The sequence below is a fragment of the Lepidochelys kempii genome, chromosome 23 (genome assembly GCF_965140285.1).
Source record: "Lepidochelys kempii isolate rLepKem1 chromosome 23, rLepKem1.hap1, whole genome shotgun sequence".
Lineage (NCBI taxonomy): Eukaryota > Metazoa > Chordata > Testudines > Cheloniidae > Lepidochelys > Lepidochelys kempii.
This window is the reverse complement of record NC_136402.1, coordinates 17,032,321-17,054,898: the sequence shown is the minus strand read 5'-3', so window position 1 is coordinate 17,054,898 and position 22,578 is coordinate 17,032,321. Positions and strand designations below refer to the sequence as shown.

General features: G+C 64.6%; 1 protein-coding gene across 1 annotated transcript in view; it reads right to left on the bottom strand.

The window, feature by feature from the left end:
• Nucleotides 1-572: 572 nt before the first annotated feature.
• The window catches only part of SHANK1 (SH3 and multiple ankyrin repeat domains 1), a 35,246-nt gene continuing 13,240 nt past the window's right edge, over nt 573-22,578 (bottom strand). The window contains 19 exon segments of the mRNA XM_078850042.1: nt 573-2,345; nt 3,571-4,724; nt 4,726-5,888; nt 6,218-6,320; nt 6,799-6,920; nt 7,292-7,348; nt 7,708-7,731; nt 8,373-8,456; nt 8,696-8,831; nt 9,344-9,468; nt 9,717-9,799; nt 14,728-14,803; nt 15,329-15,442; nt 16,165-16,331; nt 16,506-16,800; nt 17,726-17,792; nt 18,039-18,116; nt 18,199-18,315; nt 21,526-21,693. Of these exon segments, the coding sequence (XP_078706168.1) occupies nt 1,787-2,345; nt 3,571-4,724; nt 4,726-5,888; nt 6,218-6,320; nt 6,799-6,920; nt 7,292-7,348; nt 7,708-7,731; nt 8,373-8,456; nt 8,696-8,831; nt 9,344-9,468; nt 9,717-9,799; nt 14,728-14,803; nt 15,329-15,442; nt 16,165-16,331; nt 16,506-16,800; nt 17,726-17,792; nt 18,039-18,116; nt 18,199-18,315; nt 21,526-21,693 (4,692 nt within the window). The 3' untranslated portion in view covers nt 573-1,786.

Here is a 22,578-nt window from a genome sequence, read left to right as displayed (position 1 = left end):
TTGAGGGGGGGCCGGCGCGGAGAGTCCGACGAGATGAGACGAGACGAAAGCCCTTAGAGACGGCCAGGTGGCCATTGGAGGGGGGGGGAAAGAGGGACAAGAGAGCCAAGGGGCCATGGGGGGGCACCCCCCAGCAGGGAAGGACCCAGCTTCGCAATCCCTGAAGTGGTGAGAAGTGTGGGGGGGAGGACCCCCCTGGACGGAGCTTCACGCTGGGGATCACAGCAAAAAAAAACAGGGCCCCCCCCGGCCACCCCCCTCCCCAAGCAGTCACAACAGAGGGCCGCCCACGGTCCAGAGCAAAGTTGATCACTGTGGTGCCAATCCAGCTGCAGGGCAGGTGTCCCGGGTCCCCAGCAACTCCCCAATTCTTTGGCAGCTGAGCATCGGCCGGGACGGGGAGCCCAGGGGCCCTAGTGTCCCCCCCAATTCAGGGGGAGCAGAACTTCAGAGACCAGTGAGTGGCAGGGAAGGTTAGAAACAGGTGAGGGTCCCCCTGGCCAACAGCCCCCCCCCACCCCAGTTGGGATCACCCTCAGGAACCCCCCCATCTTGTGCCTGTCCCCCCCCACCCTAAATCCTGTTGCTCCCCAATTCACCCCTCCCCCTTGGAGCATGAGGGAGGGGTGGCTCGCCCCAAATCCACGGACAGCCCAGCAAGGACCATGCAGCCCCTGACACGTGTGTGAGAAAGTGTGACCCAGCCCGAGTGGCAGGGCAGAGGGAGGGCTGGTGTGCAAGATGGTGGGGGAGGGTACGGTGAAGGCACACATACAAGTGATGGCGACTGCGCTCGTGCAGGCCATGGTGCGAGCCAGTGCTCCAAGTGTATGCACGCGAGTGAGGGTGCAAGCTGGCGCCCAGCCAAGTATGCGTGCGTGGGCCATGGTGCGAGCTGGTGCGCAGTGCAGGCTGCGAGCTAGTGAGCAGCTGAATGTGCGCGTGCCTGATGACACAAGCAGGGTTCAAGCAGCTGAGTACGTGGACAATGGTGCAAGGGGTCATGAGGCTGAACGTGCAGACGAGCATTGGTGCAACCCCACGTGCACCTACGTGTCCACGTGAGCAACGGTGGGATATGGCAGCAATTGTGCATGCACAAGCGACAACGTACACTGCTTCTCAGTGTGCAAATGTGCGAGCTAGCGCACGGCTGAGTGTACACGTGCAACAGATGGTACCTAGTGTGCACACGGTAGTGATGATGCTGGTGGGTGCACAGGTGAGCATCCACGTGAGCAATCATGCAAGCTGGTGCACGGGTGAATGTGCACACGTGAGCAGTGGTGCGAGATGGCAGCAAGCGCACATGCATAAGCGACAACGTACGCTCGTTCACAGTGTGCAAATGGAGAAGCCGGCGCGTAGCCGAGTGGACACGTTGCAGCGGATGGTGCACAGAGCGCGCGCACTAGGGATGATGCAAGGGGGTGCGTGGGCGAGCGGGGAAGCGTGAGCAACAGTGCAAGCTGGTGCACGAGTGAACACGCACAACCATGCAATGGTGTGAGCCGGCATGGTGCCATTACACCAGGTTCCCTCCCTCACCCCCCAGCACCCTCTGCCCCCCGATGGGATTCAAGGCCCCTTTCTTTCCAAGGTGGGGTCATTGCTGGGGGCCCCTCTCTCTCGGGGTGGGGGGCATTGCCGCACGGCTTCTCCTTGATCCTGGCGTCAGATACATTCAGGCCTCTGTGTCCTCAGGGCAGCTGGGGTGGGCTCCCCTCTCTCCTGGGGGGGGGGGGGGCTAGGGGCTCCCCTCTCCTGGGGGCGGGGGATTCTCTCATCACCTCTCCAGGAAGAGCTTGAGGGCGCGGTCAATGTTCATGCGGTGCCCAACGCGGGTGACGCCCAGGTCGATGTAATCCTCCTTGGTGAGCGAGGGCAGGTGGGAGCCGTCGATCTCGTTGTCCAGGAAGCGGTCGCGGTGCTCACCCAGCTTCAGGTACTCCAGCCAGTCGGCCACGTCGAATTTGGTCCAGAAGGGCAGGGGCTTGGCGCCGAAGGGCTTGTCCGTGGCCGGGGGCAGGAAGTGGGTGGGCGAGAGGGAGCGGCTGCCGGAGGGGAAGTCAGGGAAGGGGCAGGGGCCAGAGGGGGGGGAGCCCCGCAGGTCGTAGATGCCCCCGTAGAGGGGCACGGAGGGCAGGATGGGCAGGGAGGAGGGGCGGGGGGCCGGGCTTATTTTGTGCTCGCTGGGCAGGGTGGCAGGGCTGGGGGCACGGCGCAGCGCCGGGCGGATGTCGAACTCCACGCTCTTCGGGGGCTTGGCGCCCGGCCCCGCTTTGGGCCAGTTGTGGAACAGGTTGCTGGGCAGCTTGGAGGGGCCCGACGCGTCCTCGGGGAGCCTGGGGGGTGGGGAGGGAAGAGATGGTCACGGGGTGCTCCTCTCCCCCAAACCACGATCCCTCCCCCCTGCATCCCTGCAGCCAGCACCCAGCAGAGGCCAGGGCTGGACCCCCCCACGCACGCCGGAGAGCGCACAAGCAGCCATGGGGCAAGCGGCACACAATGACGGGGGCTCGCCTGCAGAGCAGAAATTCACCACCTCTTGCACCCGCACCGGGGATCTGCCCCGGCACGGGGATCTGCTGCGCCTGCCCCCCACGCCCCGCATCTGCTGGGACTCAGCCCAGGGCCCCTTCCAGCCCAGCTCTGGGAGGACAGTAGGGCTGGGAGCCAGGACTCCTGGGTTCTCTCTCCAGCTCTGGGAGGGGAGGGGAGTGGGGTCTAGTGGTTAGAGCAGGAGGGTTGGGAGTCAGGACTCCTGGGTTCTCTCCCCAGCTCTGGAAGGGGAGTGGGGTCTAGTAGTTGGAGCTGGGTGTAAGGACTCCTGATTTGCCAGTCTTTGCCACGTCTTCTCTCCAAGGTTACTCCTGGGGGGGGGGAGGTCGCGCCCCCAATACCCTGCCCCATGGGTGGTGCGGGTCCCCATCTCCCACAGGTGAATTCTCCCAGTGCAGACGAGCCCTCAGATACACGACATAATGGAGCAAATTAAAGACAGCAGCAGGGCACTGGTGGGTCGGGGCAGAAGGGGGCCTCTGTGGGTGCACAGCGGGCGGGGGGAACAGACTCCTTCTGGGGGGGACTCAGTGGATTCCCACAAGGGGGGGGAACCAGCCTTGGAGTTGGGATGGGCTCTGGGACAGAGGAACCCCCCTCTCAAACTGGCTGCGAGCCAGGAATCACTAGGAAACCGGACGTGGGTGCGTTGCAGGAGGCGGGAGGGCACTGGAGATGGGGGGGGTCGGGTGTGTGCGCAGGGCCTGACATACTGCCCCAGTGGCCCCCCCCACCCCTGACCAGCCTCCAAGAACCCAGCCCTCTGGGTGGGCGACTGCGTGCACAGGAGGGAAGATGACGGGATGGACGCATGCAGCGCCTGGCGCAAAAGGGTCCCGGCCTCCCCCCACACACACACACGTGCTGGGCGTGGCGCGGATGAGCGAGAAACCAAAACAAACCCAAAGCACACATGAGTGACGGGCGTGGCGGTGAGAGACATGCACGGGGCGCCCCCGGCGGGTGCTTCTGGCTTCCTCCATCCATCCGTCCTCCTCCGGATGCTACCTTTGGCGCTGCAGGGAGCCAGGCCGGTCGGCGCCGAAGGGGCCTGCGCCGTCGGGGGGCCGGGCCCACGACACCCCGCTCATCTGCTGCAGCTTGGAGCTCAGCTCGCTGATGATGCTGGCTTTCATGGCCGAGACGGGCGAGGGCTTGGCCACCCCGGCCTCCTCCCAGGGCAGGGTGGGCGAGCGGCGCTGCGGGGCGGGCGGCTCCTGGGCCGGGGCGGGCGTGAGGGCGAAGACGCTCTCGGCGCAGGCCGCCACGGAGATGGTGGAGCTGGTGGGGGTGGCGGGGTCGCGGCGGGCGGGGAAGGGCCGGGAACGCAGCTTGCCGGGCTTCTCCGCCGGGCCCCCGAAGGCTTGGCCGTCCAGGTAGGTGACGTAACTGTCCAGCAGCTCCGCGCCCTCGCTGGACAGCCCCGACATGCTGGAGAGGGTGGAGACGGAGCTGATGGTCTCCAGGTGGTGGTCGCTGCTGCTCCGGCTGTCGATCTCCTCGATGCCCGAGTCGGTCACCGCCTCGGGGGGCTCGGGCGCCGGGATCTGGATGGAGGACACCACCGAGGAGAAGTTGACGTGGGGGGCCTCCCGGGGCTCGGGGGCCCCGCCCTGGGTCAGGGTGGCCACCTCGCTGTCATAGGAGGTCAGGCTGGAGGTGGTGGAGTCCAGGGCGGCGGTGGGCGGGGGCGGGGCGGGCGCCGGCTCCGGGGCAGGCGCGGCGGGGGGCTCCCGGCCCGCCTTGGGGGAGTCGGGCTTCTCGAAGCTGTTGGAGAACTCCAGCGGCGGGGGCAGCGGCTCGGTGAAGAGGAACTCGTCGTCCACGTCGATGGAGGGAGCCGGCGGCGGGAGGACCAGCAGGGGCAGCCCGTTCTCCTCCACCCCCCGGGCCGGCGCCGGCTCGCTCTCCTCCCGGGGCCGGCAGTTCTCCACAAAGCGCACATGTAGCTTCTCGCCCCCCGGCCCCCTCCTCCCCCCGCTTCTCCCCCGCCCACGGGGCGCCCTTGGGCTCGGAGGAGGCCTGGCGCCGGGGGCTCTCCGGGCGCGGCTCGCCGGCCGGCGCCCCCCACAGGCGCAGAATGGAGCCGCCTCCTCCGGAGGGCTCCGGCACCACCTCCCCGAACCGGGGCGAGGACGGGCGGGACCTTCGCTCCTCCGCCTCCGCCTCCGCCCGGCCTTGCTGCAGCTGCTGAGAGTGCGACTCGTGCAGCGCCCACTCCCGGGCCACCAGCGCCAGACCCAGGGGCGAGCCCGGGTCGAGGACCTTGCCCGTCAGCGGGTGGATGAGGGGCGGGGCGTTCCCGCCGCCCGGCCGGGGCTGGAGCTGGGGCAGGAAGCTGGAGCAGACGGTGGTGAAGGCGCTGGTGGTGCCGGCAGCCCCGTAGGCCTTGGCGGGGCGCGGCTGGTAATAGGTGCCCGGAGGCAGGGGCTGGGCGTAGCTCAGCTGCAGGTAGGGCTCGGCCGAGAACATGCCCTCGTCGATGCTCTTCGAGTGCCGGAGCCGGGGCGCCGGAGCCGGCTCGGGCACCTCGTCCTCCGGCGCCTCGGTGGAGAGGAAGAGGGCGGAGCGGCGGCGGGCCTCGCTGTGCCACTCCCGGTCCCGCCGCGCCGCCCCGACCAGGGCCGCGCCGAACTGGCTAGTGAAGTCCATGCTGTTCTGGAGGGGCAGGGCGGGCACCGGGGCCGGCTCCGGCTGCCCCTCGGTCTCCATGCTGCTGCCCTGGCTGCTGCGCCCACTGCTGCTCGTGGAGGGGGCCTTGATGACGATGGTGGGGATGGCGATGGAGTTCTTCTCGGGGGCGGGCGTCGCCGGGGCGGGCGGCGTCGGGGGCGGCTGAGTCTGGGGGGCAGCCGCTTGCTGCCTCTGCTCGTCCTCCACCTTGGTCTGCTTCACCAGCGGGCCTTTCCGGCGCAGCGGCTTGGCCGGCACGTACATGGCGGCGCTGGCCGCCCGGGCCGGCAGGTTGTAGTACCGCAGCTCCGGGTGCGGGTGGTGCCCACGCCAGCCCCGGGCGGCCCCGGCCTCTGCCCCGCGCTCCAGCTCCTGGCGGTACATGGCCAGCTTCTCACGCCGGGCCGGGCCCTCGAAGACGGGCGGCTCCTGGTGCAGCGAGGCCGGGTACAGCTTGGCCTCGGCGGCCGGGTTGAAGGTGGAGCGCATGGCAGGGGTGAGGCGGCCCGTGGCGGAGGGGGGGGTGCTGTAAGGGGGCTCGGGAGGGGAGGTGGTGGGGGGCGGGGGGATATCCTCCGAGCCGGGGACGGACAAGCTGCGGCTGAATTTCATGGCTGGGGGAGCCAGGTAGGGCTTCTCGTCCTCCGCCGAGCCTGCGGATGGACAGATGGACAGCGGTCGGCCAGGGATCGGGAGTCCCAGCTCTCAGCCCCCCTGCTCTAACCCATAGACCCCACTCCCCTCCCAGAACTGGAGAGAGAACCCAGGAGTCCTAGCTCCCAACCCCCCTGCTCTAACCCATTAGACCCCACTCCCCTCTCAAAGCTGGAGAGAGAACCCAGGAGTCCTGGCCCCGAGCCCCCCTGCTCTAACCCATTAGACCCCCCTCCCCTCCCCATGTAACAAACGGAACCCAGGAGTCCGGCAGTGAAAGACGCCCGCTGTCCCAGCCCCGCTCCCCTCCCAGCCCGGCCCACCTCACCGATGGATTTCTGGCGCAGCATGATGCCCTGGGGGCCACCAGGTGGCAGGTACGACGGGCGCTCGTACCCAGGCTGCCCCATCCGATGCGGCTCGAAGTTCGACTGCAGAGACATTGGAGTGGGGGAGTGTAAGCGGCAGGCGGCGAGTGAGTAAGGGCACCACCCAGGGCAGGAAAGGGTTAAGGCGGCACCACGGGGAGGGTGATGGGGTGGGGGGTTAAAGAGGCCAGGATGGGGGTTGGTGAGGAGGGTGATGGGCAGGAGTAGGGAGGGGGGTAGAAAATGACCCACTCCCCTCCCAGAGCCAGCGAGAGGACCCAGGAGTCCTGGCTCCCAGTCCACCCCTGCTCTAACCACTAGACCCCACTCCCCTCCCAGAGCCAGCGAGAGAACCCAGGAGTCCTGGCTCCCAGTCCACCCCTGCTCTAACCACTAGACCCCACTCCCCTCCCAGAGCCAGGGAGAGAACCCAGGAGTCCTGGCTCCCAGCCCCCTAGCTCTAACCCACTAGATCCCCCCTCCCCTGGTGTGCCCCCTCAGCGAGGCCCAGCTGTAGGGCCTGGGGGCCGTGCCCTCCTACCTCGGAGGTGAAGTAGCCCTTGGGCCCACGGGCCTTCCCCAGGGAGGGGAGCCCGCCGGAGCTGGGCCCCTCCCCCACGCTGATCGTCTGCTGAGCTGCAGCCAGGATCTCATCCAGCTTGTCTGCGAGGGGCAGAGAGACAGAGGGTGAGGGGGGCTGGCTGAGGGGGGCGGGGGGCAGGGAGGCGCCTTGCCCTGCCCCCACCCCAGGCCCAGATCCAGGACCTGGGGGGTCTCTACACACACACTGCAGGCCAGGCAGCTTGGACTGGAGACAAGAGACCCTATGGATTGTCTGGCCCACTTCTGGCACTGCTGAGGTGGCATAGAACCCAGGAGTCCTGACTCCCAGTCCCCCCGCTCTAACCACTAGACCCCACTCCCCTCCCAGAGCTGGAGAGAGAACCCAGGAGTCCTGGCACCCAGCCCTCACCCCACGCTCTAATCCACCAGACCCCACTCCCCCACCCACCGGGCCCCACTTCCCCCCTTACTCAGAGCCATCTGATAGACTGTCCTCTTCTTCTCCGTGGCCAGCGCTGGCTCATAATCTGCAGGGACAGGAGGAGAAGGAGGGAGAGTGTGATGTGAGGGGTGGGGAGGGTCACCCCAGGGCGGGGCAGCCCTGCGTAGTGGGTAGGAGCGAGACCGGGGTGGGGGGAGCAGCGGAGCAGGGAGCGTGAGTTGGGGGGGCAGGTGGGACAGGGAGGGGGGGCTGGTGCGTGGAGATTGGGGGGGTGAAGCAGGAAAAGGGGGTGCAGGGCAGCTGGGGGGAGCAGGCACAGGCAGACGGGGCGGGGCCAGTGGGCGTGGGGCACTAGGAGCCCGGCGGGGCGCACAGGCTGGTGTGGGGAAGCAGTGGGAGGCAGCTCATGGCGGGGGGCTGCGCCTGGCCCCAGCTCACACTCACCACTTCTCTTCTTCCAGGGGGATACTGGGGGAGACACCGAGAGGGGACAGCGTTAGAGATGGGGTGGGGAGGCCTGGGGGCCCTGCCCCCCCGAGGTGCTGGTGCCCAGAGCCTGGGAAAGAACTGGGCCCCCCACCCCTGTCCCTCCCACTGGACCTCCCCACCCCCACCCCTCAGCCGCCGCAAGCTGGGGGCTCCCCCTGCTGCCCCCAATCTGCACCAGGGACTCAAACAGGGGCACCCCTGGGCAGAGACGTGGGGGGGCACTGCCCGGGCGGGGGGACACACATACCTTTCTCCACTGCCAGGTGCCAAGGGGGTCCCAGGTCCCAGAGGGTGGGAGAGAGAGAGTATGAGAGTCCTGCCCCAAAAACCATCCCCCACCACAGACCACCCTCCCCACCCCTGTCCCACCACAGACCTCTCCCCCAGCCCCTCTGGAGACCCTCCCCTGCCCCCACCACAGGCCCCCATCCCCGCTCCAGCAAAGACCCCTCCCCCACCCCACCAGACCCCACCCCCACCACAGACCCCTCCCCCTTCACTCTGGGGACCCACCCCTGCCCCCACCACAGACCCCTCCAGGGACTATCACCCCCCTCCCCCAGCTCCAGCACAGACCCTTCCCCACATACCTCCCAATTCCCCCCCCACCTCCCCCTTACCCATCTCCTCCAGCTCAGAGGTCATGGATTTGGAGCGCAGCGAGATGGCTGGGGGGGGCAGTCGTTTCGTCTGCTGGGGAGCCGCTGTAGGGGGGCAAAGGGGCTCCCAGGTGAGGGGACAGACAGACAGACAGTGAGATCCCCACCCCCAAGCACCGGAGCCCCCTCCCCTCCCAGAGCTGGGAGAGAACCCAGGTGTCCTGGCTCCAGCACCCCTGCTCTGATCACCAGACCCCCGCGCCCCTCCCAGGGCTGGGGGTGGAAACCAGGGGTCCTGCCCCCCCCGTGTGGAGGAGCTGGCGGGGGGCGGGGGGAGGCTGCACCTTTCTTTCTCATGGCCTCTTCCATCTCTGGGTTCCTGGTTACCATGACTACCTTCACCATCAGGTTGTTGCCCCCCTGGCGAATCATGTTCACAACCTGCCGGTGCCCGACCTTTACCACGTTCTGCCCGTTGACCTGGGGGGGGGGCAAGGGACAGGGTCAGGGGAGCCGGTGCCCTCCACTCCCGCCCCGCAGCCCCCCGCCAGCCCGGCCCTGGGCCCCCCTACTCCCGCCCCGCCAGCCTGGCCCTGGGCCCCCCCCCCCCCCCACTCCCGCCCCGCAGCCCCCCGCCAGCCCGGCCCTGGGCCCCCCTACTCCCGCCCCGCCAGCCTGGCCCTGGGCCCCCCCCCCACTCCCGACCCGCAGCCCCCCTCCAGCCCGGCCCTGGGTCCCCCCCCTCCCACCCCGCAGCCCCCCGCCAGCCCGGCCCTGGGCCCCTCCCCAGCCCCGCTGGTGCCCCTCACTCCCGCCCCACAGCCCCCCACCAGCCCGGCCCTGGACCCCCCCCAGCCCCGCTGGCACCCCTCTCTCCCGACCCGCAGCCCCCTGCCAGCCCGGCCCTGGGCTCTCCCTAGCCCTGCCAGTGCCCCTCACTCCTGACAGGAGGGGGTGGGGAGTGACTGAGTAACCCCCCCACACACTCTTACCTCGATCAGGAAGTCCCCCATGCGGAGGCCGGCACGCCAGGCCACGCCCCCCTCATCCACAGACTCCAGGTACTGCAGGGCGGGGAAGGCCGGGGTGGGCGTGAACTCCTCAATGGGGGTCTGCGCTGTGGGGAGAGAGCGGGGTCAGCGGTGGGAAGGGGAGGGATGTTTGGGGAACCCCTCTCCCCCTGCCTTCCCCCAGGGCGGCTCCTCCCACTGCACCTCCCCAGGGCAGAAACCCCCCCCCCCCCCACGGGCCACCTCCGAGGCACCCTTCCAGGCTGCTCCAGCCATGGGGGACCCCTCTAAAGCCTCCCAGCCTCTGCTCCCCCTCGGGCCCTTCTTTCCCCCCCCAGCACAGTGGCCCCCTCACCCTTGGCTCCACGCAGGACAAAACCGAAACCCTCGTTGTCCTTCTTCTGCAGCAAAACCGTCTTCTCCTTAATGATGTAGTCACTGCAAGAGATGGGGGGTACATCAGGGGGGCTTGTGAGTACTCACTGCCCCCGCCCCACACCGCAGCTCTGGACCCCACTGCACACCAGGGATACTGGCTGCAGCCTGGAGCCATGCTGCATGCAGTGCACCCACACTGCGATTGCCCCCCTCCCCTCATGCAGTGCACCTGCCCTGTGATCACCTCCTCCCACGTGCAGTGAACGGACACTGCAATCACCCCCCCCATGAGCAGTGTACTCGCCCTGCGATCACCCCTTCTCCGCGTGCAGTGAACTCACGCTGCAATCACCCCCTCTCCATGTGCAGTGCACTCGTACTACAAAGGCAGGGAGCACGGTTCCCCTGCATTTCACTGCAGGGACAGACCCCACACACCACATGCCGGGAGCTCACACTGTGCTCACAGACCCCACATGCTGCATGCAGTGCATTCACAAGACCTCCCAGTGGCGTGCAACGCCCTCTCACTGCAGTCACAGACCGGCACAGGGTGCTCACACTGCAATCAGATACCCCCTCGCTGAGTGCAGTGCGCTCTAACTACAATCACAGATAACCACTGCATGCCGTGCGTTCACACAGCAATCACAATCCCACCATGTTCCAGTGACAGAGCCCCAACTCACAGTAGAACCACAGCCCCACCCACACATGCTGTGTGCAGGGTACTCTCACTGTGATCACAGCCCCTCTCCTTCACTGCATGCAGTGCCCTCACCCTGAGACTGTAAGGAACATGGTGTCCATGCTGCCCACTGCAGGGCCAGAAGCAGTTGTGTGCAGGGCACTCACACTGCACACGGACACCACGTGCTGCATGCAGTGTGTTCACTGTCATCACAGAACCACACTGCAATCAGACACCCACCCACCCCTGCTCACACTGGAATTACATATCCCCCTCTGTTTGCAGAAAATGCTTCCTGCGATCAGACCTCCCCACCTCACACTGCAATCACAGGTGCTAGACACGTTTTGCAGTGCACATTCACTGCAATCCCAGACCCCTCCGCTGGGCGCTCTCACTGCAACCACATACCTGTGGAAGGTGCAGTGAATTCGGCTATCACAAGACCCTCCCCTCCTCACTGCTTGCAGCGTGTTCTCACTGCTTCCAGATCCCATGGCTAGCATGGCTCCCCCAGGCACCGCCAGCCCTCACTGGCATCACTCCCCTTTAACTGCCAGTAGCCTCACCCCTAGCTGTGTCCCTAGGGGACCCCCAATCTGCATTTCCCTCCTGTCCGAACAGGCCCCCAGGCAGCCACCTCCAACACTGGTTGCACATCCTGTGCACGACCGTTGCACACTTGTGACAGACACCCCCCCCCAGACTTGTGTATTCTGGTATGTTGACACACAACCGCGTTGGGAACACACACAGGCACCCTCATCCCTCCCTAGAAGCTCACACACACACACACACACACACACAGCATCTTTCCACCCAAATCCGAGCACATAACTCAATGAAGCAGCAGCTGCAGAAACAGAGCTGCGGAAGCAGGGGAGAGAGAGCTGGGCACTCAGGATGCACACATACCAGGAGGGGGTGTGCCCACAAACACACACAAGTTACACACACCAGCATTCACACACACACCAAAGTGCACACGCAGAGGGACACGCGCACACTCGGGGCTGTGGAAATTCACACCAAGACAGCACTACACACAGAGAACTGCCCCCCCCCCCCACACACACACAGAGCTGGCTACGTGCGCACCCACACACACAGCCCGGGCTGCGCAGCGCCCAGGCCCGCGGGCGAGCGGCCGGGTGCTGGGGGGGGGGGGGGGGGTTTGATGGTGCTGGGGCCGCGGGGGGGAGGCGCGCAGCGCTGCGCCGAGGCTGCGCGGAGCCTGCGCCGCGCGTCCCGTCCCCCCCGGGTGCGCAGCGGGCGGGCAGCGCGGGGGATGAATGACTGGAGTGAATGGGGCTGGCTGTGAATGGCGGGCGCGGCGGGGGGAGGGGGCGCGGCGCGGCGCGGGGGGGGGCCCTACCTGTAGATGTACCAGACGCTCCGGCGCCGAGGCCCCAGCGCGGGCCAGCTGGAGGAGAGCGGGGGCTGGGTCCCCGCATCGCGCCCCGCCATCGCCGGGAGCAAAGGGGGGGGGGGCGGCCCGGCGGCGCGGGGGGGGGCCCGGCGGCGCGGGAGGGGGGGGCGGCACAATACTCACATCATGGCCCCCACCGGCTGCGAACTGGGGCCGGAGCCGGGCGGGCAGCGCCGGGACTGGGGGGGGAGGGGGGCTGGGTTGTGGGGGGGGGCAGGACGCGCAAGGCAGAGACGCTGCTGCGCCGCCGCTGCGCTCCGGCTAGCCGGCTCCGTTAACCCCTTCGGCGCCGGCCAGCGGCGGCGGGGACCGACCCGGCCGCGGGGGAGGCTGCGGGGAGACGGAGGCGCAGAGCCGCGGCTGGGGTCCCCGGAGATCCAGCCCCCCCCCCGCCCCGAGAGTCAGCCGCGTCCCGGCGCCGGGCGAGGGGCCCCCGATATCCAGCCCCCCCCCCCGCCCCGAGAGTCAGCCGCGTCCCGGCGCCGGGCGAGGGGTCCCCCGAGATCCAGCCCCCCCCGCCCCCTCCCCGCCCCGAGAGTCAGCCGCGTCCCGGCGCCGGGCGAGGGGTCCCCGGATATCCAGCCCCCCCGCCCACCCCAGCCACGAGAGTCAGCCGCGTCCCGGCGCCGGGCGAGGGGTCCCCCGAGATCCAGCCCCCCCCACCCTCCCCCGAGAGTCAGCCGCGTCCCGGCGCCGGGCGAGGGGCCCCCGGAGATCCAGCCCCCCCCCGCCCCGAGAGTCAGCCGCGTCCCGGCGCCGGGCGAGGGGTCCCCGGATATCCAGCCCCCCCCCGCCCCCCCCAGCCACGAGAGTCAGCCGCGTCCCGGCGCCGGGCGAGGGGTCCCGGATACCCAGCCCCCCCCCACCCCACCCCAGAGAGGTCACATCTTTGCTCAGCACTGGGGGTGGGGGGCACGCACTGGATTCAGGCGTTCACACACACACTGGCTGTCCCCATCTGACTCCCCCCATCCCATCTCACAAGCTCACGGCGCCCCCCGCCCCCCACTTTCTAGCCCCTGTTCTTTACTCCGGGCCGCCCCCCACTTCCCCAGAACACAAAGTGCAGGGACCGTCCCCGAGCCCCTCCCCCAACACCCAGCCCTCCCCCCACCGCCACACGTCCCCATCCTGGGTCACAGGGGGGGCGGGGGAACTACCAGAGCTCCCTGCCCCCCATCCCCCACTCCTGCCCCACATCCCGCTGTGCCCCATATACACACCCTGTGCCCCTCACCCAGACGCTCCCCCACGCCGACATACAACCCTGCGCCGCCCCCCAGCTAGCCCCCACTCACCTAAATTCCCCTCTCACTCCCCCCCCCCCGACTCCACTCACCCAGACACCTCTGGCCCCATCTCGCCACCCTGCCGGGTCAAAGCATCGCCTGCGTGGTCATGGGTTCGCTCCCGGCTGCCCCCCGCGCCCTGGCCTCTCTCGCTGTCCCCTGGCGCCGGATGAGGGGACCCTGGGGGCGAGGTTCCCCGCAGGGTCAGGGTGGGGGGAAGAGGGGGTGTCTCAGCCTGGAGCCCGGCTGGAAAATCCTTTTCACCAAATGGTGAACACGAACCGGGTCACACGCCCCGTGGTGCGAGGAGGGGTGGCACACGCTGGTGCAAAGCAGGCGTCTGGGGCGGGGTCTCCCCAGGGGGCATCTGACCCCAAGTGACACCCCCCCCCCGCTTTCCAAGAGGCCCAACCCCCCCGCCCCCCCGCCCAGTCCTAGATTCGGCAGCAGCCCGAGCACCAGCTCAGCTCAAGGACGTTTGCCGGGATGTGGAGCAGAGACAGTGCCCGTGCCCAAAACACCCGAGCCGGGATGTGCCGAGTCCTTGGGGGGCTGGGGGGGGCAGAGGAGTGCAGAGCAAATCAAGGTGAACGCACAGCTCGGTGGGGGGGCAGGGCTGGCGAGCAGGGGGCTGCGGGTCAGGAGTGAGGGGCACCGGCAGGGCTGGGGGGCCTGGTGGAGGCAGCATTTCTCGCTCCCCTCTAAACACCAGGTTCGGGGGGGGGGTGGGGATGGCTCCCTGCTGGGTCCCATCTGCGCCGGCAGATGGCGAGTGGCCCTGCCAGGGAAGCAGTGGGGGGGAGGTCCCCGATGCCCTTGGGGGACAGGGGACAGCGAGGCAGACAGGCCCCCATCCCTGCCGCCAGAGACACCCCCTAGTCATTCTCCTGACCTCTGGGCCAGGCCCCCTCCCCGCTCTTCGCAGCCTGTGGGGAGATCTGGGAATAGAACCCAGGAGTCCGGTGCCCCTGCTCCCCACACAGACACCTGGCACCTGCCCTGCCCCCCGAATGCCTGGGTTCAATGGGGGGAGAGGGAGGGCATCTGCGCTATGGGGTGGGGCTGCCTTCTCAGAGATGGGGGGGCGGAAACTTGCCCCAAAATATGGAGCCCATGTTCTCCTGGTTCCCAGCCCAGGGGCGGGGTGGGGTGGGGGTGTCTCTGAGATGCGGCATGGAGCGGACACCAGGCTGGGCTTCCAGCCAGCCAGAAAGGGACAGTGCCCCCCACACTCCCCCGCCAGACACTCCAGTACCGACCCCTGACCTGCTGACCCCTGACCCCCAGCACTGACCCCCCCAAGCCCCAAACCTCCGTTCCCCCTGCACCCACCTCTGACTTCTCAGCCCCCTACCCTGACCCCCAGCACCGAACTACAGCTCCAACCCCCTGCGCCCCCCGGACTGAGCCCCGCTCACCAGCCAGACCCCCCCAGAGCTGGGGTCCCTCCTCCTCACTTTCCCACGGACCCAGCCTGGTCTGTACTCAGGAAGAGGGCCAGGGGGTGACACAGGGGGGCCTGTGACCACAGGGGCATGGCGTGGGGGGGCTGTGACCTCAGGGAGGGGGGACATCTTACCTGGGGGCATCGAAGCTGTCATAGGATCCCACCGTGTAGTGTCGGAAGAGGCGTTTGGCCTTGTCGCTCCGGCTCTCTGCGAGGGAATGGGGAGGGGGTGAGCATGGGGGGGGGAAGACACCCCCCCGGCCTCCCCTACTTCCTGAACCCCTGCCCCCCCATCCCCATGCATCGGCTGCCCTCTGCCCACCCCATGCACCTTCCCTCTGCCCCCCTTCCCTCCGGCCTCCCCCCACTCCTGGTATCCTCTGCCCCACCCCCTGATCCCCCCAGAGATCCCCCCAGCTGAGGGCACGTTGTTCCCCCCTGGAAATATTTCCCCCTTCAACCACCAGGTGTCAGCAGAGGCTTGGTGCTGGCCGGGGCTAGGGGCGGGGGGGGGGGGGAGGCGGTGTGGGGGGCGGGACTGGGAAGACTGGCTGGGCAGGGGGGCGCACAGACACCGTGGCCCTCCCCAAGGGGCCTGGCGGGTGAGCAGCTGGGGGCAGAGGGGGGAACCAGGGAGCAGCGGGGAGGGGGGAGAAAGGTCAGAGTGGTTGGAAGCAGGAGAAGGGGAGAGTGGGGGGGGGCGGCAGCTGCTGGGGCAGGGGGTTGCTGGTACCTTGCTTTCCATCCTGTGTCTTGGTCTGCACCTCCTCCACGCAGCCCGAGGGGAACCAGCCGACCCGGCCCTTCACCTGCCCCTCCCAGAACCCGCCTTCGCCCACGCTCAGCACTGCAGGGAAAGCATGGGTCAGAGCAGGGCCCCCCCAAAACCCCAGCCATTTCCCCCAATCCCCATCTGCCCCCTGTACCCCCATCCACCCCCCTGTGCTCTCACATGCGCAGCACTGTGGGGAGAGCACGGGTCACAGCAGGGCCCCCCAAAACCCCGTGCACTGCCCTGTGCCCTCATCCACCCCCCCTGTACCCCCCTCCATGCCCCCCAAACCTCCATCTGCCCCCCTGCGCCCCCATCTGACTCCACACGCTCAGCACTGCGGGAGAATGTGGTCAGAGCAGGGCCCCCCCAAACCCTGTCTGCCCCTGTATCCCCATTTGCCCCAACAACCCCCAGCATCCCCACACACCTCCCTTGGCTGGGACAGACTGTCCCCACAGCAGCCCCTGTTGCTCCCCTCAGCCCCCCCAAACCCTCGCAGGTCGTGCCCCAAGAGGCACCCCCTCCCCCCCGGTGCAGAGAGGGAGTCTAGAACCCACCACACACCCCCAGACCAGCAAACACGCCCGCACCCCTGACACGCACCCCAGCGCCATCTCTCGGCACAGAGCTGGGGAGAGAACCCAGGAGTCCTGACCCCTGGCCGGTTCCCCCCCACCCCACCCACTGGAGCCACTCCCTGCCCTGGGGACAGAACCCAGGACCCAGTCCTGCACTCAGAGCTCGTGTCCCCTCCCCCCTCGGCAGGACAGAACCCAGGCGTCCCGGCAGCATACCCTTGATCTTCTCGCCCTTGCTGAGGGACAGCTCGCCCTCTGCCTGTGCCTGGTAGGGTTTCATGGCCATGAAGGTGCGGCCCGGCACCGCGGAGTACAGCTTCCGCTTCATTCCCCGGCTGTTCAGGGTCCCGCCCGCTGCCGAGTCCCTGGGGAAACCGCTGGAGCTGCAGAGAGACAGACAGCTTGAACCCAGGACTCTGGGCTCCCAGTCCCTCACCCCAGCTTTAACCACTAGACCCCACTCCCCTCCGAGAGCTGGGGAGAGAGCCCAGGACTCCGGGCTCCCAGCCCCCCCTGTTCTAACCACTAGCCCCCACTCCCCTCCCAGAGCCAGGTACCTGGGGCGTCCACGCTGCTGCCTCTTGCCGTCCTCAGGGTGGCGCCCGCGGGAAGGGGAGCGGGTGCGGGCGCCGCGGGGGCTGCTGGCGCTGCGTATGGTCCCCGTGGCGATCTTCGGGGCCTGCACGGCCACCGTGGCCGGCGGCGGGGGCGCGGCAGGGGAGCCGTACAGCATCCAGTCGGGCACGTTCATGCTGGTGTCGCTGTTGGCCCGGAGGAGGAGGTGGGGCACCCCCAGGCTGCGCCCCCCGTCTCGGCGCCGGGCTGCATACTGCGGGGATTCCTGGAATGGGACTGCAGGGCAGACAGTCAGAGGGGGCGCCGGTGCGGGGCACATGAGATGGGGGGAAATTGCAGGGGGGGAGACCCAGGTTTGCAGGGGGGGGTGTCAGTCAGGCCTGGGGGGACATATTCTGGAGGGGGTTGGGGATAGAGCCACCACCTCCCCGTCGCCAATTCTGCCCCTGCAGGGGAGGGGGGGGGGGTTAAGCTGCACCCTCTCTGATTGGCTGCCCTTCCCTACTGGCCCACCTCCTGGGGATGGGCAGCCAATCACGGGTGCGGAAGGAGGCAGACAGAGCTCTCCCTCCCTGCCCCGCCCTCCCGCAAGCCAACCCCATTCTCATAGGTGGGATGGGGCACTCTCCCCCAATACCAGCCTGGGAGGGGGGACCCCACTACAGCCCCCTCAGGCCCGGGAGAGGGAGGTGAAGAGCCCCAGGGGCTGCAGGAGGGAAAGTGGGGCAGGGGGATAGAACTGATGGGGGCAGAATTGAAGGGACCTGGGGTGCGAAACTGGGTGCGGGAGCAGAATTGAGGGGGACTGGGGGGCAGAACTGGTGGCGAGAGCAAAATTGAAGGGTCCGGGGGTGGAACTGGTGGGAGGCTTGGTGCAGGCAGAGTGAGTTGCTGAGCAGGGGAGGGGCAGATGTGGGGTGAGCTCTCCTGTAGCAGGGGGTCCCGATCCCCCTCCCCAATAAATTTGGCACCTCACCTGTGGGGGTGGGGGTCAAACATCCAAACAGCCCCCTTCCCCCCGTTCTTGTATCTTGTCTTTCTAATTGTCCCCTGATGGCCGGGGTGCGACACCTAATATTTGAACATTGAGAGGCTCTCCACAGAGCGGGTACTGGGGCCTGTGGATGGGGGTGGGGCTCTCCCTGGGGCGGGGGGGGTGGGGGTGGGCGGTGGCTGAATGCCAGGACCCGCCCCGACTCACCCACGTCAGCATCCCGGTGGTTCTTGATCAGTTCCCCCAGCTCGAAGTTCCCAGCAATCACAGCCACCTGGAGGAGGCGCAGAGGGGTGGGGGGAAGGGATCAGAGCATGCTTCCCACCCTTGCACACCCCCCAGATCCCGCACTGCACCCCTCAAGCCAGGCACCCTGCCCCACAACCTCCACCCTGCACGCCCCCATCCTGTACTCTCCCCTGCACCCCGCTGCGCACCCTCCGTTCTGCACCCCACCACCCCCCTGCGCACCCGCCCATCCTGCCCCCTCCCACCCTCTCCCCCCCACACACACACACACCTGGAAAGGCGTCTGGCCGCCGTTGTTCTTAATCTCTTTGTTGGCCCCGCGGTAGAGCAGGATGCGGGCACAGCTTTCCTGCGGGAGGACGTGGCGTGAGATGGGAAGCGTTCTGGGGGGGAAGAGGACAGTGGGGGGGGGCACGGTCTCACACACGCACCTTGTTATAGAGGGCACAGACGTGCAGCGCAGTGTTCCCGGAGGCGTTCTGGGCCCCCGGCTCAGCCCCATAGAAGAGCAGATGTTCCAGATGCTGGGAATGCCCGTGCTGGCAGGCCTGAGAGGGCAAGACAGAGACACACGTCAGCAGTGGTGTGGGGGGCGCTGAATGGCACAGTCACCACCCCCCCCACACCTTTCCCCACACAGGCTGGGCAGCTCTGGGAAAAGCAGTGGGAACTTGTGGGCAGGGGTTCCTGAAACGATGTGGGGTCTGGAGTGTGTGTGTGGGGGGGGAGAGTTTCCTATCAGAGGGGGGTCCCCATCATGGGGGTGACCCTATTGATGTCGGGGGGGGGAAATCTGGCCCCATTGCAGGGGGTCTGGCTGGGTGGGTTCTCATGAGGGAATCTGACTGAGAGGGTCTCTTTTTTGGGGGTGGGAGGTGTCCTCATCGGGTACGTCCTGGGACCCACAGGGGGAGAGGCAATAACTTGATTTAGTCCCACGTGGTGCACAGTGTCTGCTCCAAGAGGTGAATGCAGCTGAACCGCTCGGGAATAGCGACCATAACGTAGTTAAATTTCACATCATAGAAGATCAGGGTTGGAAGGGACCTCAGGAGGTCATCTAGTCCAACCCCCTGCTCGAAGCAGGACCAACCCCAACTAAATCCTCCCAGCCAGGGCTTTGTCAAGCCGGGCCTTAAAAACCTCTAAGGAAGGAGATTCCACCACCTCCCTAGGGAACCCATTCCAGTGCTTCACCACCCTCCTAGTGAAATAGTGTTTCCTAATATCCAACCTAAACCTCCCCCACTGCAACTTGAGACCATTGCTCCTTGTTCTGTCATCTGCCACCACTGAGAACAGCCGAGCTCCATCCTCTTTGGAGCCCCCCTTCGGGTAGTTGAAAGCAGCTATCAAATCCCCCCTCATTCTTCTCTTCTGCAGACTAAATAACCCCAGTTCCCTCAGCCTCTCCTCATAAGTCATGTTCCCAGCCCCCTAATAATTTTTGTTGTCCTCCACTGGACACACATCCTTGTTGGGGGGGGGGGGAAGAATACCAAAAAAAACCCCACAGCAGTATTAAAATTAAAATTAAAAAGCACAATCACAAGAGTGAAATGCCTGCAAGCTGCATGGAAACTTTTTAAAGCCACCATAATACAGGCTCAAACTACATGTAAAAAGTAAAAAGACAGTAAGAGGACCAGAAAAATGCCACCATGGCTGAACATCAAAGTAAGAGAGGCGATTAGAGACAAAGAGACATCTTTTAAAAATTGGAAGTCAAATCTTCCTGAGGAAAAGAGAAAGGAACATAAACCCTGTGTCAAGTCAAGTGTAGAAGCATAATCAGGCCAAGATAGAATCTGAAGAGCAACTAGCTAAAATATATATATATATATATATATATATATATATATATATATATATATATATATATATATATATATATAAATATATATATATATATATATATATATATATATCTCTCTCTGTAAGTACATCGGAAGCAGGAAACCTGGACAATCGAGGTGCTGATGGAGCTCGCAAGGAAGACAAGGCCATTGCGGAGAAGCTGAATGAATTCTTTGTGTTGGTCTTCACCGCAGAGGGTGTGAGGGAGATTCCCACATGTGAGCCATGCTTTTTAGGTGACAAATCTGAGGAACTGTCCCAGATTGAGGTGGCCACAGAGGAGGATTGGAACAATTCCCGTAACAAGTCACCAGGACCAGACGGGAATCACCCAAGGGTTTGCAAGGAAGTCAAATAAGAAACTGCGGAACTATGGACTGTGGTGTGTAACCGATCACTTAAAGCAGCCTCTGCACCAGGTGACTGGTGGATAGCGAATGTAACACCAATTTTTTAAAAGGCTCCAGAGGCGATCATGGCAATTACAGGTCGTTAAGCCTAATTTCAGTAGCAAATTGGTAAAAACCACAGAAAAGAACAGAATGATCAGACACACAGATGAACATACTTTGCTGGGGAAGGGTCAACACAGCTTTTGTCAAGGGAAATCACACCTCACCAATCTATTAGAATTCTTTGAGGGGTCAACCCACGTGGACAAGGGGGATCCAGTGGATATGGTGTACTTAGACTTTCAGAAAGCCTTTGACAAGGTCCCTCACCAAAGGCTCTTAAGCAAAGTGAGCTGTCAGGGGGTAAGAGGGAAGGTCCCCTCACAGATCAGTAACTGGTTAAAGGATAGGAAAGGAAAAAGAAAGAGTCTGTTTTCACAGTGAAGAGAGGTAAATAGCAGGGGGCCCCAAGGAACTGTGCCGGGACCAGTGCTGTTGAACATACTCATAAATGAACAGGAAAGACGGGTAGCAAAGTTTGCAGACCATACAAAATTACTCAAGAGAGTTAAGTTCCAGGCAGACTGCAAAGAGTTACAAAGGGATCTCACAAAACTGGGTGACTGGGCAAGAAAATGGCACATGAAATTCAGTGTTGATAAATGCAAAGTAATGCACGTCAGCAAACAGAATCCCAACTCCACATCCAAAACAAGGGGGTTTAAATTAGCCGGTACCACTCAAGGAGGAGATCTTGGAGTCATTGTGGAGAGTTCTCTGAAAACGTCCGCTCAAAGTGCAGCGGCAATCAGAGAAGTGAACAGATTGTTAGGAACCATTAGGAAAGGGATAGATAATAAGACAGAAAAGATCATAATGCCTCTATATAAATCCGTGGTCTGCCCACATCTTGAATACTGCGTGCAGTTCTGGTCGCCCCACCTCATAAAAAAGATATATTGTAATGGGAAAAAGTAGAGGAGGACAACAAAAATTACTAAGGGCATGGAACAGCTTCCATGTGAGGAGAGATTAAAAAGACAGGGACTGCTCATCTTAGAAAAGAGACAGTGAAGGATACGATAGAGATCTATAAAATGCTGAATGGCGAGGAGAAGGGGACTAGGGAAGTGTTATTTACCCCATTTGCATAACACACAAACTAGGGGTCACCCGATGAAATTAACAGGCGGCAGGTTTAAAACAAACAAAGAAGAGAGTATTTTTTAACACAACGCGCAGTCAACCTGTGGAACTCCTCACCAGGGGATGTGGGGAAGGTCAAAAGTAGAACTGGGGTTCAAAAAAGAGCTAGATATATTCACGGAGGGTAGGTCCATCAATGGCTATTAGCCAAGATGGTCAGGGAGGCAACCCCATGCTCTGGGGATCCTAAACCTCTGACCGCCAGGAGCTGGGACTGGATGACCAGGAATGGATTGCTTGAGGGGTTCTCTGTCTCAGGTTGTCTTTGTAAGGAAGGGGGTGTCCCTGTCTGCGGGCTCTGACCTGGTGGATCTCCTGCCAGCCGTTCTCGTCCATGGTGCCGATTTGGGCCTGGTTGTAGAGCAGCAGCTCACAGCAGCGTGGGTCGCCCCCCACCATGGCCGTGTGGTACAGGGGAGTGAGGCCCCGACGGTCCTTGTAATTGGGGGAGCCCCCAAGGTCCAGCAGTGCCTGGGGAGGCGAGGAGCAAAGATGTGAGCAGGGCAGTGAGATGGGGCGGCAATGTCCACCCAGGCACACTGCAGACACTGCACGGCCACTGCGTCAGCGCACACGGTGCAGCGTACTGAATACGCACTGCACAGCACACACTGTGTTCACTGCCTGTCCACTGCATCAGCAGGCACTGCACACACACTGCGCCCACGGCATCTGCACACACTGCACACACACTGCGCCCACGGCATCAGCACGCACTGCACACACACTGCGCCCACTGCATCAGCAGGCACTGCACACACACTGCGCCCACGGCATCAGCAGGCACTGCACACACACTGCGCCCACGGCATCAGCACGCACTGCACACACACTGCGCCCATGGCATCAGCACGCACTGCACACACACTGCGCCCACGGCATCTGCACACACTGCTGAGGCTACATGTCCAGTTGCCAGCACATACTGCACTGCGCACCCACAACATGCATTGCGTACATGACACTGCATATGCACGACACACACAATTCACGGCATGCCCACTGGCAGCAATCGCAGCTCATCCACCCCGCACTGCGCACAACCAGCACGCGCGATTCATTGCCGCAGCATGCCCGCTGAGTGCCCGCTGTGCTGGCCCACGCTGCACTGCGTGTGCCCTGTGTGCCCGCCATGTCACACTTTATTTCAAGACAAAAAGGACTCGGTGAATGCAGAGCCCTGGCTGGCTGGGTCCAGAGCAACAAACACAGTGACACTCAAACCTCTGACAGCCAGGGAATGCCATGGTACGTTTCGTGCCCACGCAACCTCCACGACGGCTGCCTGGGTGTAAGTTGTGCCGGGAGAATCTCTCGACCTTATGAAATGCTGGGGTGTTTCCAGGGGTCTGCAGA